A 19,644-nucleotide genomic window follows, 5' to 3' on the forward strand; every position below is an offset into this window, starting at 1 on the left:
ACCCCTTTGCGCATGCGCAGTGAGAAAGCCCTTTGCGCATGCGCAGTGAGCAAGCCCCGTATGTGCATGACGTAAGGTGGTGTGATTCTGACAAGGCATGGCGTGAGGTGGTGTGATTCTGACAAGGCATGGCGTGAGGTGGGATGATCCGAATGCACCAACCAGGAGTGGCGACGTGGCAGTTTCTGATAGGACAGGCACACTATAAAAGGTTCTGTGGGAGCTTTTCCCGGGGTCACTCCGATAGTCAAGGATCCTGAATAAAAACTGCTACAAGAAGAGTTCCCGGTGTTGGTGTCTTTCCTGCTGGACAGGAGCGGCATCGGCACAGGTGGATCACCGGTGCCCCATTTATCTTCTTGGATACGTTAGGGTCACTGCTGGGGGATAGGGTCTCTGTCATAGTAAGCTTTTTAAAAAACATTTAAATGCCATATTCAGCAGATCTCTGAAGTGTCTCAGGTCCATTTATTTATTTATTAAGAGTAGCTGAGTTAAATAAACTGTTTATATTTAGTCATCCATCCTGGGTTTAACCATAAAAACATAAAACAAGAGACTAGATAAAGCTTAATCTTGTAATTAACTGTATCAATTTTTAACATGACTTTATTATAAATATATTTTTAGGCATATTAAAGGATCTGATCACTTATAAGGTGACTACCATCAGTGTATTTCCTAGTTATCTTCAACAGTTGGTAAAAAAAAAATAAAGGAGGCCAAATAAAGTCCATCCAGTAATCAACCATGACCATAGGCATAATCATAAATATTCTAAAGAATTTTCAAATAATATAATCATTTATGAGGCAATCAGGAATCAATCTGTATGTTTCAATCATCTTTAACAGTCCATAATAAAATGACAATTGTTGAATTGAAGCTTCTTTAGCATAAAAATCCTTAAATATAGAGACTGGGAACTTCCTTGATTTCCATATGGCATATTACCATAGAACATATTAGTTGCCTATATGATTCAGTTTATGAAAACATATTCTACTAATAATTCTAGTAAAAACAAGGAAATCAAATATATATCTTTAAATCTGTTTCTGTTAGCCTGAATAAGCCCTATGAATTAGTGATTTTTATTTTTAGAGCCCATGAGCCTTGTCTCGAAAAACAAAAAACCAAAAACAAATACAAAAAAGAAAGAAAGAAAGAAAGAAAGAAAGAAAGAAAGGAAGAAACCTAAATTAAGAATGCCTAACCTGTGTGGTGGCACAGGCAAGGAATGCCAGCACTCATGGCAGGCAGACAGGAGAGTTGTGAGTTTCAGGCCAACCTGGGCTACAGTATGAGACCTTGGTTTTAAATCTCCCACAGTTTCTAAGATTTAAAAATTAAAATACTGAAAGTGAAGGTGTAGGCTGCCGCGGTGGCCTTCAATACATCACTAGGATGTAGCCAAGTCTGTGGTGGTGGCATAGGCCTACAATCCCAAACCCCAGATACAGAGGGATAAAGAGCAAGAGTTTGAGCATAGCCTGGGATGTAGAGTAAGATTCAGTTTTTTTTTTTTTAAACCACCACAAATTACTAGACTAAAGAATTTAAAAGTAAAAGATAAGGTCAGGCCCGGGGTGGTATCACAGGCTTGCTATGCTGACACTCTGGGTATGGAGGTAAGAGAATCTCAAATTTGAGGCCAGTTGTTTTTAATCCTCACAATTTCCTAGGCTAAAACATTTAAAAGTTTCAAAGAGATCGTCAAACCTGGCGTGGTGGCACAGGCTTACAATGCCAGTCCCAAGGGTGTGGACGCCAAAGGGTGGAGTTTAAGGACTGCCTAGACTACATAGACTACATACTACTTAGAAAAGAAACACATACAATTCCTTAGATTTAGAAAAAAATTTTTAAAGATTAATTAAAGTCAAGCCTTGGTAGGTCACACAGGCCTGTAATAGCAATATGTGTGATGTGAAGGAAGGAGGATCAAGTGTGTGAAGCCAGCCTAGGAAAAAGCCTCACAATTTCATAGCTTAAAAAATAAAGAAGATTGCCAGGCACAGTGGCACATACGTGTAATCCCAGCACTCAGGAAGGCAGAGGCAGACAGGTATCTGTGAGTTCGAGGCCAGCCTGGTCTACAGAGTGAGTCCAATTCAGCCAAGACTATACAGAGAATCTCTCTCTCTCTCTCTCTCTCTCTCTCTCCCTCCCTCTCCCTCCCTCCCTCCCTCCCTCCCTCCCTCCCTCCCTCCCTCTCTCTCTCTCTCTCTCTCTCTCTCTCTCTCTCTCTCTCTCTCTCTCTCTCTCGCAATGCCTAAGTTGGTGGCACAGGCCTATAATACAGAACTTAGGTTTGGAGGCAGGAAGATCAAGAGTATAAGACTGGCTTCCACCACATAGTGAGGCCCCATTTTAGTAACCTGCCCCGCCCCCCCACCCCCCAGTTTTATAGATGTAAGAAATTAGAAGCTTGAAAGAGAAGAGAATGCTGAAGTGGTGGCACAGGCCTGAAATACAAGTACTTGTGGTGTGGAGGCAGGAGAGTTGAAAGTTTGAGGTCTATTTATTTTAGCCCCTAGATTTTCCTGTATTTACAAAATTAAAACATGAAAAGGCAAAATTAGGCTTGGGTGGTGGCATAGGCTTGCAATAACAGCACTGGGGCCGTGGGGAGACAAGAGGATGGGGAGGTTTTGGCCAGCTTGGGCTATGGAGATTTGTTTTGTTTTATCTCCTCCACTTTCATAGATTTAAATAATTACAATATTAAAAAAGAGGGGGTAAATCCACAGCCGTAGCACAAGCTTGCTATACCAGCCTTCCGGTTACACAGGCAGGAACTTGAGTTTGGGGACACTCTGGGCTACAGGATAAGAACTTGTTGTTTTTTCCCCTCACAGTTTCCTAGATGTAAGGAACTTAAAGAGTAAAGGTAAGGCCATACATGGGGTGAGGAGTGTGGGTCTGTAATATCAGCACTGGGGAGGCTGAGGCAGGTGAATCAGAATTTTAAGACCAGCTGGTCCGTCTAGTGACACCCTGAGCCTTCCCTCCAACAAACTCAAATAAAATAAAATAGATAAAATGGTACAAGGATGAAGGCCAAATAAATAAATAAATGAATAAATAAATAAAATGCGGATGAACTTGCTCAGTCATTGAAATTGACAAGCAAGTGAGTATCTTAGGAGTTTAGCCTGAATTGAGGCTGCCTTAAGACCTCAAGCTGTGGCTTGGCCTGTTACTTTCCACTATAATTTAGACACCTGCGTACGGTGTTGCACCTCTTCTCTCTTCTCTTCTCTTCTCTTCTCTTCTCTTCTCTCCTTCCCTTCCACCCCTCTCCTCTTTCCTTCTTTCCTTTTTTCCTCTGAGTTTTCAAAACAGGGTTTTACTGTGTATCCCTGGAACTGACTCTGTAGACCAGGCTGGCCTCGAACCCACAGAGATACGCCTGCCTCTGCCTCCCAAGTGCTGGGATTAAAGGCGTGCGCCACCACCACCTGGTGCTTACTGAGTTTCCAAGGGCAACATGAATGAATAGTGTGATGGGTACCAGAGGCAAAATCTGCAAGGCAGCTGGAATCACAGTCCTCTTCCTGCCACTAAGGCTCTGTCTCTTTTCACCGCACTTGGCCTCACATCCACCCCTCACTTCCAGGAAAGAAGAGATCGAAGTTTAAAGTTCTTAAGAGCTTTTTTGGCAAGAAGAAGAAGAAAGAGCCAGAAGATATCCCAGAAGGGAGACTGCTAAAGCCAAGCTTTTCCAGCAGCAGTATTAACGTGTCTTCTCTGCAGCCAGTACTGGAAATACAATCAATGGAGTACACGTAAGCCCAGATGGGGTCAGGGGCTGGGGATCCAGCTAGATTCAGAACCGGACAAACAGGTAGAACAGTCAAACTCCAGGCTTACTCTTCACAAGGAGTGTGTGGTCCATTTCATAAAGTTGGGGATGGTCCATGTCATGAGAGGTAGTTTTTTTGTTTTTTGTTTGTTTGTTTGTTTGTTTTGGCTTTCTTGCCTCACACCTAGGTTGCAGATCTAGACAGTGGGATCTCAGAGTAAAGAATAAAATCTCAGGGAGCAGAGAGGTTTAGCATAGAAGAGCCTAAGCATAAAGTCTTCTGTTGCTGTAAAAGCACACACACACAAGCTAACAAGCTCTGTCTCTTCATCTTACATACCCTCTCCAGGACACTGGGTGGTCACAGGGATATGGGGAAGGCTATTTCCCAGCCACCTGCTCACACCCATTCACATTCCTCTTTTTCTTTAAAATATTTTTTACAATTTTTTATTAAATATCTTTTACATATACATTTATATTATTACACATATATACAATAAACTACCTACATTCCTTTTTAAAAGAGATTTATTTATTTATTACATATACAATGTTCTGCTTGCATGTACACCTGCTCACCAGAAGAGGGCACCAGATCTCTTTATAGATGGTCGTGAGCCACTATGTGGTTGCTGGGAATTGAACTCAGGACCTCTGGAAGGCAGTGCTCTTAACCACTGAGCCATCTCTCCAGCCCAACTACTTACATTATTATATGTGGTGTTCCAATTTAAACATCACATTTCTCTTTCACTGGGATGCTCTGTACCTGCAGCTGTCCCTGGATCAATAGGAGCCCTCTATGACACACTCCTTAGGTCAATTCTCATGACATTAAACTGCAGACATCAAGAGGGGCGGCAGAGTTCATTAGTGTCCCTGGCTATCCTTTGAGGCTCCACCATGCTAAGATTCTCCCAATCCTCCCTCCAAACTCTTCTTGTGACACGATAACACTAACGTATGGACAGTTCTTTAATGGGTGCAGCCTACCATGGGTACTTTCAGATAGCCAGCCAAGGGGAAAGGTGTTGGCTAGAAGGGCTTCTTTCATACCTTACAAGCACTGCCATTATAGAACATTGTCTCAGAGTTCAAAGCAAGACTATAACCAGGCTGTTTAAACACCAGGCGGGTGGAAGATGGAGAAGCTGTCTGCTTTACCCTGCATTGTTTCTGAAACTTGGTAATGACTATTTCTACAAACATTTTAAACTTTTCATTCCAAATTGGTCCATTAACTCTGCTGTTTTTTGCCACAGTAAGAAATGTTAAGAGAGGCACAAAGAGGGCAAGGAGGGAGGAATATTTTTGAAAGGAGCATAAATTAAATAGAGTATCACTTAAGAACCTGAAGGTCACGGGCTTTTGTCCTTTGCTTAATGTACTAGGACAAAAACCTACAAGAACGACAAAAGAATTCAGGGTTTTTATCTATCTAGATGATCAGTCATAAAACTTACAAGCAACTGGGTGTGGTGGCACAAGCCTGTATTTCCAGCATACAAGAGACAGAGGCAGGCAGATCTTTATGCTTTTGAGGCCAGTTTGGTCTACATAGAAACTTCTAGGCTATCCAAGGCTACATGGTGAGACCCTGTTTCATGCAACAGACAAATTAAGAAAAAAAAAACAACAAACATCTGACACAGTACTAACTAAAGATCTACTGGTTTAATATCTCCATGTTGCGATATGATAGTAAGAAAATAAATCATCTTTCCTATAACTGAGCCATTATGTTTTCATAAGAGTAGAGAGCACATGCAACTCTTATCATGTACTAGCCTCGAATCTGAATGGAGATGTTTCAATGTTCATTGGCAGTGCGTGACATGCAGATTGCAAAGTGCATGTGTTGTGTGTTCAAAACCAAGGTTGCAGCAAAAGCTCCCAATGCAACATGGATGAACATTGCCAGAAACAGCACATATTCTTTGAATTATGTTTTAATCATTGCACATTTCCAACAATGGAAACCCACACAGGATTGTAACTCACAATTTAGAATAACAGGGCTTTACAGTTACCATTCAAGCATGGGTGGGGGAGGGGGTCCTGAGATTCTAGCCCTAGCTGAGGCGCTATTGGCACTTGATAGCTTATAATTTTCTTAAGAGGAGTAGCCTTTGGTAGGTTAGCCATGTCCTAGTGGATGGCCCCCACACCCTTGTGCATTTGGGAAGCACTAATTGGAGACAGTGAACTTAAAAGGGGGGCATGAAAAGTAGAGGGAGAATTGGGAAAGTTAGGAGGTGTTGGAGAGGGAAGGGGGAGTGAATACAATTTGGTTATTGAATCTTAAGTGGTCCACCCTGAAAATGTATGCAAATGAGTAGCAGTAAATGATCTTAGTTGGTTATGTTTATATATATATATACACACACACACACATGTAGAAATAGTAATAAAGGAAAAGGTCATGAATTTGGAGGGAAGAAAGGGAACAGGCAAACTATGTAATTATATTTTAACTAAAAAAATAAATGAAAGAATGTGGAATATATTGTATGAAATTCTCAAAGAATAAAGTGAATAAATAATTTTAGAAAGAACATTTTTTCTATCAAAAAAAAGAGAAAAGAAACTGTGCTTTAAAGCGACCATCATTAAATGGTGACTGAAGAAGCAGCTGGGGCTGTAGGACTAGAGGCTGTCAGGATTCAGGCTCTGAACATGAGATGGTGACAAGTTTTACTCCTTTGTTTCTGAGTATTTAATATCATTTCCCATCCATGTTGGCATGCATCCATACTTGCATATGGACTGGTTGACAAACATATTCCTATGTTCCCAAGGGCATCTTTTGTAGCATTACTTGTTCTTTTGTTTCTAACACTTCTCCAAGTTGTTTCAATGCACACTTGAGATCAACCTGGTCCCATTCCTAATTGGACGATTCCAAAAATAGGATGGATGTATCTTTAAGGTCTTGTGAACAAAGGAAAAAACCAACAAAGAAGAAAGCCTGTATCTTAGGGGCCTGTTGGATGGCTCAGTGAGTAAAGATGCTTGCTGCTAAGCCCACAACCTGAGTTTCATTCTAGGGGACCTACATGATGGAAGGAGAGAACTGACTACCCAAAGATGTTTTCTGATACACACACACACACACACACACACACACACACACACACACACACACATGCATGCACACACATACACATTAAATAAACAAATACATGTTAAAATATTTAAAAATAAAAAGACAACATCTGTGCAGATCCTTGATAATTTAAAAACGAATAAAAACAAAAACACCCAAGAGAAATTTCAATGTGAAATATTTTTAGTAACCCTTTCATTTCCCAAGATTGTCATTATTGAATTGTTTATTATATGGGTGAATTGCATGATGACTAAACTCTCTCAGTAGCCAGCATCTGTAAAACATACACAGTTTAATTATTTCTTTTAATTTTGGAGATTATGATATAACTACATCACTTTCCTGTCCCCTTTCCACTTTCTAAATCCTTCCATATACCCCTCATTGCTTTTATAATGACTATGAACTACAACAAATATTAGCATTTACAAATAATTTTAAAACATTAAAATTAAACATGGGCAAATGGCAGAAAATGAAAATCCCTCATTTCTTTAGGGCTCCTCCTTAGACGGACTCACCACTAATAGTGTGACAGATATATTTGCAGACATTTTTTAAAAACATAAACTCAGCTATGTATGTATGAATGTATTATGTATATATGTGTGTTTGTGCCTATTATGTGTGCATATATTAAATATGTTCATACTTCTTTTTTATTCTCACACCATATCTCCCAGGCTGTTTTCTATGTTGGCACGCAGGCATCTCTACACTTCCTAGCTCTCTATGGTACCTATAGCATGAAAATACTGTGTCCTTCAATTCTTAATTCCTTGGACTTGGTTGACAAGACTTGTCCTTTTCACATAGGTCTAAGAGCAGCATGGGAGCCAAGGCCGTATCCCATGATAGTGTCTTCTGTTTGGACCCTGAGACTGAAAACTCAGGAAGCAAACTGCAGTCTTCTCCGCAAGCCTGGAGAGGCAGATCACTGAAGGTAAACGATGAATTTAACCTCAGTCCAATGAGACACTGTCCTCCGATCCTGCTCTTTCCTCAAAGGAGGAAAGGATTTGATCTTCCTTATCAGCTAATTCTACCTCACAGGGCTATGTAAAGCATCCAATAATACAAAATATACCCAGGCATGTAACCATGTCACATTGCCAACACAGAATGCTGGCTTCTGTGAGTGTATTTACTGAACACACTCCAGGGATGCCATCATTACTTGGATCGGACAGCTCATTATCGATGTGCTGGCATGCCAACCCCCAAGCTTTTCTCTTTCTCCCACAGAGATCTACTTCCAAAACTTTGACTAGAGTCACAAGAAGTGACATCTTTGACGATTTGAGTGCATCTGTAGACTACTATTCCAGCAGAAGTGGAATCCCAGGCTCCAAGATTACTGAGGTAATACCATGGAAATGTATGTAGCATGGGCAGCTAAGTCATAGAGACAGATTGTATTAGTGAGGGCTGCCATTGCTGTGAATAGACACCGTGACTATGCTAACTCTCATATAGGGCAACATTGAATTAGGGCTGGCTTCTGGTTCAGAGTTTAGTCTCCATTATCATCATGGTGGGAAGCATGGTGGCATGCAGGCAGACATGGTGATGGGTCAGCAGGCAGCAGGAAGAAGAGAGTGATACTGAGCTTGGCTTGGGCATCTGACCCGCCCCCTCCAATGACACACTTCCTCCAACAAAGCCACACATACTTCAATGAGGCCACATCGCCTAATAGTGCCTCTCCCTATGGGCTTATGGGGCCCATTTCTTTTAAGATTTATTTATTCGCTACTTACACAATATTTGGCCTGCATGTGAGCCAACAGGCCAGAAGAGGGCATTAGATCTCATTATAGATGGCTGTGAGCCACCATGTGGTTGCTGGGATTTGAACTCAGGACCTTTGAAAGTACAGCCAGTGCTCTTAACCTCTGAGTCATCTCTCCAGCCATGTTACGGTGGCCATTGCCATTCAAGCCACCAGACAGGTCTATGCTTAAATTCTTGCTCTGTAACTTACTGGTTGAAAGACGATGCTTTTGCTCCTTAACTTCTCTGAGCCTTCCTTTCCTCACTTACAGTTTATGGTATTAATCATTAGGTCAAAATTTGCTTAGGAGGATTGAATGAAGTCATTCAAAGTGCTGGAGAGATAGCTCAGTGATTAAGAGCACTAGATGCTCTTCCAGAGGACTCACATTTGATTCCCAGCACCTCATGACAGCTAACAATGATTTGTAACTCTAGTTCCAGGGTATCCAACATCTTCCTGTGGCCTCCATGGGCACTAGGGACATGGTACACAGACATACACACAGACAAAATGTTCACACACACAAACACATCTAAGAAATGTTTTTAAAGTAAAAAAAAAATTATTCAAAACCACCAAGCTAGTACATTGTTCACTTAGAATTATTTTTCAGGGGTGTTAACCTCAAAACCCATAGACTTCCTATGACTCCATTTTCTAAGATGCTTGAATTCTTCACATCTGCCTGGACACAACAACCCTCTTACAGTCTCAGCAAAATGTATAATTTGTATAAGACAACCCCTTACTCCCAGCTAATCCTAAACTTAAAAGATGCATCTGTTCCTCAGCCAGATACTTTTGGAACTCTGAGCCAGGAGTGCTCTCATGGAGCTTTTAGCAGCTTGCTTTTCATTTATGGGTAGGCTTCCTTGTGAAACTGGGGAGGCTGCCCAAGGAGACCATGCCCCACTGGAAAACTTGTTTGGTTTCATTTTGATTTTGCATTTGGCAAAAACTAAGTTGTGTTTACTCGTGACCCATCTGTTTGAGGCTTCACGTGGTTGATTTTGATTTATACAGCATGTGAAAATTCTGCTGAGTGATTTAATCTTGAAGGGTGAAGAAGCCAGCACTGAGGTAACCAGTAGAGGACATGGCTCTATGGCTGAGGGTTCCTAGTGCTGGCGGCTTGTCCTCTTGTAGCATACCAGGGAACACCTATTCTCTTCCACTTTTTGACATCCAGTCCAAAAGAGCAACATCAGCTTTTGCATGCCTGTAGTTAACCCCCTTATTCCCTCATGGCCATGGCAAGGGTCATGGGTTGTTGTTGTTGTTTTTTGTATTTGGAAAGGAACAGTCTAGTTCATGTCTCTTTCCCTCCTCTTTTAGTCCCAGCAACATAGAAGCTCATGTAGCAGAGACATTCAGTTAAAAACAAGAGTTATTTTTTTTTGAGAAGATTACAGGGAAATACTCTGGAGGCTTTCTTTCTTGTGATGAAGGGGGATTGGGGAAAGACCATAATAGTCCAAAGGCAAGTTTTCTTAAATGATCTACATCTCATACATTGGGTCTAATCTTTTAAGCGGTCCCCTGAGAAACATGCCCAGGGATAGCAGAGGGCTCCGTATTAGTTACTTTTCTAATGTTGTAGTAAAGACCATGACCAAAAGCAACTTGAGGAGGAAAGGGTTTTTTTCATCTTATATTTCCAGGTAATAGTCCATCACTTAGAGAAGTTAGGGCAAGAACTCAAGGCAGCAATCTGGGGCAGGAACTGAAGCAGAGGTCATGGAAGAAGACTGATTACTGGTTTGCTCTTCATGGTGTGCTTAGTCTGCTCTCTTATTCTATTCAGGGGCACCTTGTCCTAGTGTGGCACTCCACAATGGGCGGGGCTCTCCTCTATCAATTAGAAATCAAGAAAATTTCCCACAGAGTTGTCTACAGGCAATCTGATGAAGCATTTTCTTAATTGGGGTTTCTCTTTGCAGATAATTCTAGCTTGTATCAAATTGGAAAAAAAAATATGCCTGGCAGTGTGGTGCATGCCTTTAATCCCAGCACTAGGGAAGAATAGGCAGGAAGAACTCTGTGAGTTCAAGGCCATCCTGGCCTCCTAAGTGAGTTCCAGGACAGCCAGGGCTACACAGAGAAACCTTGTGTGGAAAAAAAAATGAAAGAAAAAAAATCCAACCAGGATAGGTGGTAATAGGTCATCAATAACCAGATTAACCTTTGGATAGAAAACTCCCTTTAATACCAAGATAACAGAAACTAGATGAAAGTTGGTTGATGGCAAGGGTCCTAGGTGGCAGGAAGGGTGACTGGCACTTCCCTGTAAAATAAGGACTTAGGATGCTGAGGCAGAAGGATCATAGTGAGTTCCAGGATACCCTGAGATATATTTTGAGGCCCTGCCTCAAAACACCATACACATATCCATACACAAAAGAAAATGAATCAAGGGTCCAGACATCTAGTGCTCCATGGAACCTGGTGGAAATATAGAATCACCCAGTGCCTGGGTCCCTGAAGAGATAGAGTTCTTTTTTTTTTTTTAATTAAAATGTATTTGTGTGGATACGTGCACATTAGTGTAGGAGCCAACAGAGGTCAGAGGTGTTGAGTCTCCCACTACTGGAGTTACAGGCTGTTGTGAGCCTCCTGATGTACAAGAGTTGGACATGCTCCTAATTACTGAGCAATCCCTCCATCCCCAGGGCAGGGTTCTGAATGGATCATGAATGACATTCACAGAATCCAGAGATTGGGAGGGAGGAAATCCAGGTATTCAGTTGTGTTTGAAATGCTAAGATTGAGCCAGTTTTCTTCCCTTCTAGACCGTCACCTCATGTACTCTCTGATGTGTTGGGAATGTATGTGTTTAGTAATACACTACGCCTTTCTGCTGTTAAGTTCACCATTTAAAAAACAACAAACAAACAAACAAAAACCTGTTAAAAAACACTTTTCTTACTGCTCTCAGGCCCAACTCTCCCTCTCCCTTTCTTCTTTCTTCTTCTTCTTCTTCTTCTTCTTCTTCTTCTTCTTCTTCTTCTTCTTCTTCTTCTTCTTCTTCTTCTTCTTCTCCTCCTCCTCCTCCTCCTCCTCCTCCTCCTCCTCCTCCTCTTTCTTTTTGCTTTGTGAGACATGGTTTCTTTGTGTAGCCCCGTCAGTCCTGGAATCATTTTTTAGACCAGGCTGGCCTCGAACACACAGAGATCCACCTGCCTCTGCTTCCCAGAGTGCTGGGATTACAGGCATGCACACTGCACCCGGCTCTGCAGTTTTTAAGGAAGCAAACACTATTGGTTCTGCTTGTTGCCTTTCACCTTTCTATATATGGCGTTTAGTATGGGGCCTCCTACCCCTGTCACTTATTACTGAAGAGGAAACAAGACAAGAGTACATAGTGGTTAAGAACACAAGATACCACTTTGGCAAGAGCTTTCAAATACGTGCCTTGCAACTGCTAGAATTACGAGCAGTTACATCATCTCTCAAACCTCATTTACTCGGCTACATAATGGACATCATACTTAGCAATCACTTGTAAGAACTGTAAAGCTTAAATAGATGCATCTGTAGAGATTTCTCACTGCTTGGCATATTATAATCCCTTAGTGAAGGTTATTTGTCATTATTTGTAATTATTATTATTATTATTATTATTATTATTATTATTATTATTATTATTATTATTATTATTATTATTAGAGCTGGGCATAAGGAAGGTTGATTGGAGCAATAGTTGATTTAGGCTTAGTTCCTGAGTTCACAGTAGAGTCTGGTAGCAATAAGGGAGCACTGGAGACTCTGGCCAGGAGTTTTCCAGGGGAAAAATCTTGGCAAACTTCCACTGTGTCCATTTTTCCTTGGCTAGTGTCTGGATGTCCTATGCAGAGCCTTAGACAGAAATAAGCTATGTTAGCTTGAAAGAAGAAAGAATCACATATCATGAATTACTGTAGGCCCAGTTCATAAGATTGGGTATAGCAAACTGTATATGCATATCCAATTTTATCAAAGATAAAATCAAAGATTCTAATCCATACCAAGAGGATCATGGCCAGGCAAGTGTATCATGGTCATCAGTCTGAAATTAGTCACCCCTCCCGCGCAAACACACCATCATTTTTAAAAAATAAAATTTAAGATTTTCAAGTTTATTTATCTGTTTATTTATCTGATGCTGGAGATGAAACTCATGCTCAGCAAACACCCAATCTTAGGTCTCTAGATTTTCTTTAACATTCCCAGAAAAATTAACCTTAATAATATGAAGACAAGAAATGAACATGGTCAAGCTCCAGCTCACACAGTTCCTGGAGCAAAAGGAACAGAGGTTGTACTCTGGAGGCTAATCCCAGATCATAACTGCAAGATTTGCCTCTGTAAGCACCAGACTCCGAAGACATGGCCAAAATTCAAAGAAAGAGGAAGGGGCTAAAACTAAGACTCTGACTTTAATAAAATAATTTTGAGGTTTCTTTGTTTTGGAGATTGGCAAAAGTGTGTAGAAACACAGAAGCAAAACCAAGCTGCTTGCTGGTCTTTGATTTAAATAGGTATTAGACGTGAAAGCAGGGAAGCAGGAGATTCTTTCTCAAGTCAGTTTTTCAGTTACTATTATATATACATATATACATGAATATATATGTATATATATAAATATATAATATATAAAATATAAATATATATTGTAACTCCCTGATGACTAAGAATTCAAATATATGAGCCTATGGGGGTCATCCTTTTTTCTTTTATAAATAAATAAATAGATAGATAAATAAATAAATGAATAACTTTACATCTTGATTATAGCCTCCTCCCTCCCCTCCTCCCAGTCCTACCCTTCTTCCTGTTTCCCTCTCCCTTTCTCCTATTCCTCAGAAAAGGGGAGCCCCTCTATTCCAGCTGACTAAGTCACATTAGGACTGAGCTCCCCAACTTCTCCTGTGGCCTGGAACGGCAGTCCTGCCAGGGAGAAATGATCAAAAGCATGCAATAGAGTCCATGTCAGACACAGTCCCCACTCCCCTTACTAGAGGACCCACCTAAAACCTGAGCTGTCCATCGTCTACATCTGTGTAGGGGGGCCAGGTCTAGTTCATGCATGGTCCTTGGTTGGTGTTTCAGTCTCCATAAGCCCCTTTGGGCACGGGTGAGTTGGGTCTGTCGGTTTTCTTGTGGAGATCCTTTACCGCCAGATCCTTTTCTCCTTCTCTTCATTTTCCCACAAGACTCCTTGCATTCCCCTCAATGTTTGGCTGTGAGTCTCAGCATCTGTTTCAATCTGCTGCTGGGTGAAGCCTTTCAGAGGACAAGCTATGCTAGGCATCTAAATGCAAGCATTGCAGAGTATTGTTAACAGTGTCAGAGTTTGGCTCTTGTCCATGGGGACATTCCCTCAATCTCTGCTCTATCATTATCCCTGCACATCTTGCAGGCAGGGTGAATTTTGGGCCAAAGTTTTTTGTGGGTGAGTTGGTGTTCCCCTCCCTCCTCTAGGAGTCCTGTCTAGTTAGAGGGTGGCCTCTTCAGTCTCCATGGCTATAAGTAATCTTATCTAGAGTCCTCTCCCCATACCCTCCCAGAAGCCTACCCTGTTGTAGGTTTTCAATTTGTCACAGAGATGCCCCTGCACAGTTTCTCTTTTCTCTGCAGGTCTTCTGTACATCCCCCAACCCCATCTCCCCGGGTCTGATCTCCACCCTCATTTCTCTCTGCGCTGCCTCTCTTACTTTGTTCCCTCTCTTTAACCACTATTACTGTCTATTCTATTTTTCCTTCTGAGTGAGATTCAAGCATCCTCCCTTGTTACTTCTCTTCTTTGAGTCTGTGTATTGTAGCATGTTTATTCTGTACTTTATGGCTGATATCCACTTATAAATGAATATGTACCATGTGTGTCTTTCTGAGTCTGGGTAACCTCACTCAGTGTGATTTTTTTTTTCTAGTTCCATTCATTTGTCTGCAAATTTCATGATTTATTTTTAATAGCTGAGTAGTACTCCATTGTATAATTTTCTTTATTTCTTTGTTCTTTATTTTCTTTATTCTTTGTTTTCTTCATATTCTTTATTTTCTTTCTTCATTCTTTCTTGACGGACATCTAGGTTGTTTCCAGTTTCTTGCTACATATAAATATAAATTATAAATAAAGCTTCTATGAACATAGTTGAACAAATGTTCTTGTTGTATGGTGGAACATCTTTTGGGTGTATGCCCAGGAGTTTATAACTGGGTCTTTTTATTTCCTTTAAAAATTTTAAAAAATTCATGATAATTTATTCAGATTACATCCAGATTGTTATCCTCTTGCATGTATCTTCCAGTTCCCCATCCCTCCCTCTTCTGCCTTATACCCCTCCCCTAGACCTCTGATATAAGGGGACCTCCTCCTTCACCATATGACCACAGCCTATCAGGTCCCATCCAGATAGCCTGCTTCCCCTTCTTCTGTGTGCCCACTGGGCCTCCCCACCAAGGGAAGTGATCAAATTTAGGACACCAGAGTTCATGTCAGAGGCAGTACCCACTCTCCTCACAGCCGTGGAGGATGAGCTGTTCATTGGCTAGATCTGAACAGCAGGTCTAGATTCACTGCATCCATTGTCCTTGGTTGGTGCAACATTTCGTGCAGGCCCCTGGATCCAGATCTGACGGCCTTGATAGTCTCCTTGTGGAGTTCCTGGCCCCTCTGGATCCTTCCATCCTTCCATTATTTTTTTAAGTAATTTATTCAGATTATATGCCAATTGTTATCCCCTCACTTGTATCTTCCCATTCTCCCACCCTCCCTCTTTCACACTATTTCCCTCCCCTAGACCTGTGACAGAAGGGGAACACCTCCCTCACCATATGATCACAGCCTATCAGGTCTCATCCAGATAGCCTTCTTCCCCTTCCTCTTTGTGCCACCAGGTCTTTCCACCCAGGGGAAGTGGTTAAATAGGGGGCACCAGGGTTCATGTCTGAGTCAGTCCCCACTCTCCCCACAACAATGGACAATGAGCTGTCCATTGGCTAGATCTGAATAGGGGGTCTAGGTTGGTTGGTACAGTAGTTTGTGCAGGCTTCCCTGGGTTCAGATCCATCAGCCTTGATGGTCTCCTTGTGGGGCTCCTGGACTGTGTGGTTCCTTCTATTTCCCCATTCTTCCATACCACTCTCAGTGCTCCACCAGGAGTCCAGCAGCAAGTCCCAGCATCTGTCCCAATCCCATGTTGGGTGGAGTCTCTCAGAGGACATCTATGTTGGGCTAATATCCACTTATAAATGAGTATATACCATGCTGGGTCTGAGTTACCTCACTCAGGATGATAATTTCTAGTTCCATCCATTTGCCTGCATATTTCAAGATTTCCTTGTTTTTGATAGCATTCCACTTTGTAAATATATTAGAGTTTCTTTAACCATTCTTTAGTTCAGGGACATCTAGGTAGTTTCCAGATTCTGTCTGCTCTGAATAAATCTGCTATGAACACAGTTGAGCAAATGTCCTTGTATGGTGGAGCATCTTTTTGTATATGCCTAGGAGTGGTATGGCTGGCTCTTGAGGTAGAACTATTCCCAATTTTCTGAGAAAGCGCTGATTGATTTCCAAAGTGGTTGTACAAGTTTGTACCCCCACCAGCAATGGAGGAGTGTTCCCATTTCTCCACATCTTCACCAGCATGTGCTGTCACTTGAGTTATTTATCTTATCCATTTGCATAAGTGTAAGATGGAATCTCAGAGTTGTTTTGATTAGCATTTCCCTGATGTCTAAGGATTTCCTTATGTGTTTCTCAGCCATTCAAGATTCCTCTGTTGAGAATTCTCTGCTTAGGTCTATACCCCATTTTTAATTGGGTTATTTGGTTTGGTGGTGTTTAATTTCTTGAGTTCTTTATATATTTTGGATATTAGCCCTTTGTTGGATGTAGGGTTGGTGAAGATCTTTTCCCAATCTGTAGGCTGTCATTTTGCTCTGTTGACAATGCCCTTTGCCTTATAGAAGCTTTTCAGTTTCATGTGGTCCTGTTTATTAATTGTTGATCTTAGAGCCTGAGCTATTGGTGTTCTATTCAGTAAGTAGTCTCTTGTGCCAATGAGTTCAAGACTCTTCCTCACTTTTTCTTCTAACAGATTTAGTGTGTCAGTTTTATGTTTTAGTAACAGTTTTTGTAACAGTTTTATGTTGAGATCTTTGATCCACTTGGACCTGAGTTTTGTGCAGGGTGATAATTATGGATCTATTTGCATTTTTCTACATGTATACATATAGTTAGACCAGCACCATTTGTTAAAGATGCTTTTGAGGCAGTGGGATTAGGGATGTTTCTGCTACTCATCCTAACTTTACCTGCATGTTGGGGATTTACATTCAGATCCTCATCTTTGCAAGGAGGGAGGACACTTTTACCTACTAAGCAATCTCCCAGCCCTTATTAGCATTTATTCTACACAATACTAGATTTCATTATGACCTTTTAAATATATGTCTCTTTTTTTTTTTTTCCTTTCTGGCTCGTCAGTCTTTCACCAGTTAAGGAACAAAAGAATACCAGAACCCTAGGGGTAAACACCCAATTAGAACATCTTCCATTCTCCCCTTTAACAGATCTCACCTCTGCGCTCACGGAGATTCAGCACTAGCCCTATCCGATCTGAGAATGCCTTAGGCAACTTTGAAAAAGCCTTTGCTAGTGACAGGTTACCTAAGCGTTCCAAAAAGAAATCTTCATCATACTACTCATCAACATCCAGGAAGGTGAATACTAATTCTCTACTCAGGGATAGTTTTGAGGGTGGCTTCCCATCAAAGACATAAGTTCTTGTTTCATTTTCTCTTGCCATATCTCAACTCTGGGATCAAACCAGAGTGGTACTTTGGAAAAGAAATTGCCATGCTTGTCTTTTGATTTGCTTTTTTTTTTTTTTTTTTTTTTTTTTTTACATTTTCCACTCAGCTTTACAAACCAGTCATAAACCTGAACATTCAATGCCCGGCAGTAGCAATGACATTTTTCCTTAGCTAATACAATAGAGAAGCTGACCATTATCTTACCCCCCCCAACATGTTAAATATCAGCTAACGTTGTGGAGGGGTGGTCTTGTGTGAAAGGCACTGTGCCAAGCACTTCTCACGTATCATCTTATTTAATCTTTGCAACAACACATCAACATCCCTGTCCATAATAAGGAAGTAAGGAAACATGAGTCAGTAAATGGTATAGCTAGAACCCCAAGTAAAGTGTTATTTAAATCCCAACTCCATGTATTTGTGTGCACACACACTAAGGATGAAATCCAGGGCCTTGTACTCATAGAGCACATGCTTTACCACTAGTGCACATCCTCAGCTCCAGTACTGCACGCTTGTATTTTCCATGCAGGTTAAAGAAAATTGAAGTGATTGCATTAGGAGGGAGGGTGTGCGCTACATTGGAACCTCCAGCTTCTAGAATGTTGAGGTTACAACAGCTTGTAGGTACCAAGGCTTTGTGTGAGGCCATAGCTGAGTGAGCACACTTCTTGGACACATGGGGTGGGGAGGGGGATGGACAACCAGGCAATAGCGAGTCTTATACCCCGTGCCAGGATTTCTTAGTACAAACACCTCTTCCTGAGCGCAGTCTTCCCACCAAGAGCTGCTGCTTCCTCTGGAGACATTACCAAGGCAGTGTGGTTTACATACTCAGCTCACACAGGTCCAGGCACCACAGCATCTTCAGTATCAGACCCACCTGGACAGCTGCAGAACATACTTTTTCCAAAGTTCCAACCTCCCCCAAAATGTTTGAGGAAACATGAGCCTGACGGTCTGTAGGCTTTACGTCTTTTAAAACATTGGCTTACCTTGTAGCCCAGGCTGACCATGCATTCCAAATCCCCCTGTTTCAGCCTCTCAGTGGCCCCACTTACCAACTGCACAACTGCTCATGCCTCCTATTCTTCCTTAACACATGATAGGACTGTTCTCTGTTCTGAGAAGCCAACCAAAGTGCTCTCTATCTGTTAATCCCAAGGACGGGAGGAGAAAGACCATCGGCCAAAATCATCATTGCTGAATTAACTAAAGCAAGCAACTAATCAGAACAAGTGTGTGTGTGTGTGTGTGTGTGTGTGTGTGTGTGTGTACACAAGGGTTGCTTCCCCCTAAAACGGGGTTCGAGAGGTCAGCGTTGGACAAGAGGAAGAGAAGGCTTTTATAGCTCAGGAGTAGGGGGCTTCAAAATGGTGAATTTGGCCAGCAAGGTAGATAGGGTTCAGGAATAGAACATAAGCATAACAAGTTCTAATGACCTCCTGAAACAAAGACGTGATTGTAAGGTGGGCATAACAAGGTAGTCATAACATGGTAGCTATAGGTGATCATATAACTCTTTGAAACAAGTTAGGGTTGCAAGTTGGGTTTCAAAGGCATGGTTGCCATTCCTGGAACAGGCACCACAGAACCATTTGTAGTTAAGGTTACAGGTGGGGCATGGCCCAATCCTTGGGAAACAGAGGCTTAATCATAAACCGGAATGGACCTAGATTGAATTACAATAAGATGGCTTTTCAGCCTAAGATAGAAGCAGGCTTGTCCTTCTTATCCCTTTACCAGTATCATCTTATGAACCACAGAGAAAGAGAGGGAAGCCTAACAACACAGAGAGAAAAAGATATAGTTCTTAGAAGGATGTCCCAAGTGTGCTTTGCTGACTCAGCTGCTTCCTGTTGGGTCTAGATATTTGGCAGGAAGGAAAAATAGGACTGAAATGTGTCTTAATTTTTAAAAAGAGACTCCGTTAACCTAGCTCATAGCAAAAGAGTGTTCAGTTCAGTCCTCTACCAGCCAGTACTAACCAGCTTCCTTCCCCAGGAAGGATGCCCGTATTCAATCCCCTCTTACACACAGAAGAAGGAAAACTCCTCCATCCACCTTAACACTGTGCACATGGGTACAGGATAGGGTGAGTTGGTTGGTCTGAGTACAGATGGGGGAGCCAGGAAAAGAGAATTAGAG

General features: G+C 41.6%; 1 protein-coding gene across 1 annotated transcript in view; it reads left to right on the forward strand.

Annotated features, from left to right (window-relative positions):
• The window catches only part of KIAA1210, a 46,790-nt gene that overhangs the window by 5,303 nt on the left and 21,843 nt on the right, over positions 1–19,644 (forward strand). The window contains exons 3-6 of the mRNA XM_084788572.1: positions 3,623–3,791; positions 7,737–7,863; positions 8,166–8,282; positions 17,254–17,403. Coding sequence (XP_084644698.1) covers positions 3,623–3,791; positions 7,737–7,863; positions 8,166–8,282; positions 17,254–17,403 — 563 coding nt within the window. The remainder of the gene's footprint in view (positions 1–3,622; positions 3,792–7,736; positions 7,864–8,165; positions 8,283–17,253; positions 17,404–19,644) is intronic.

This window comes from Acomys minous, assembly GCF_964271855.1.
Source record: "Acomys minous genome assembly, chromosome: 7".
Lineage (NCBI taxonomy): Eukaryota > Metazoa > Chordata > Mammalia > Rodentia > Muridae > Acomys > Acomys minous.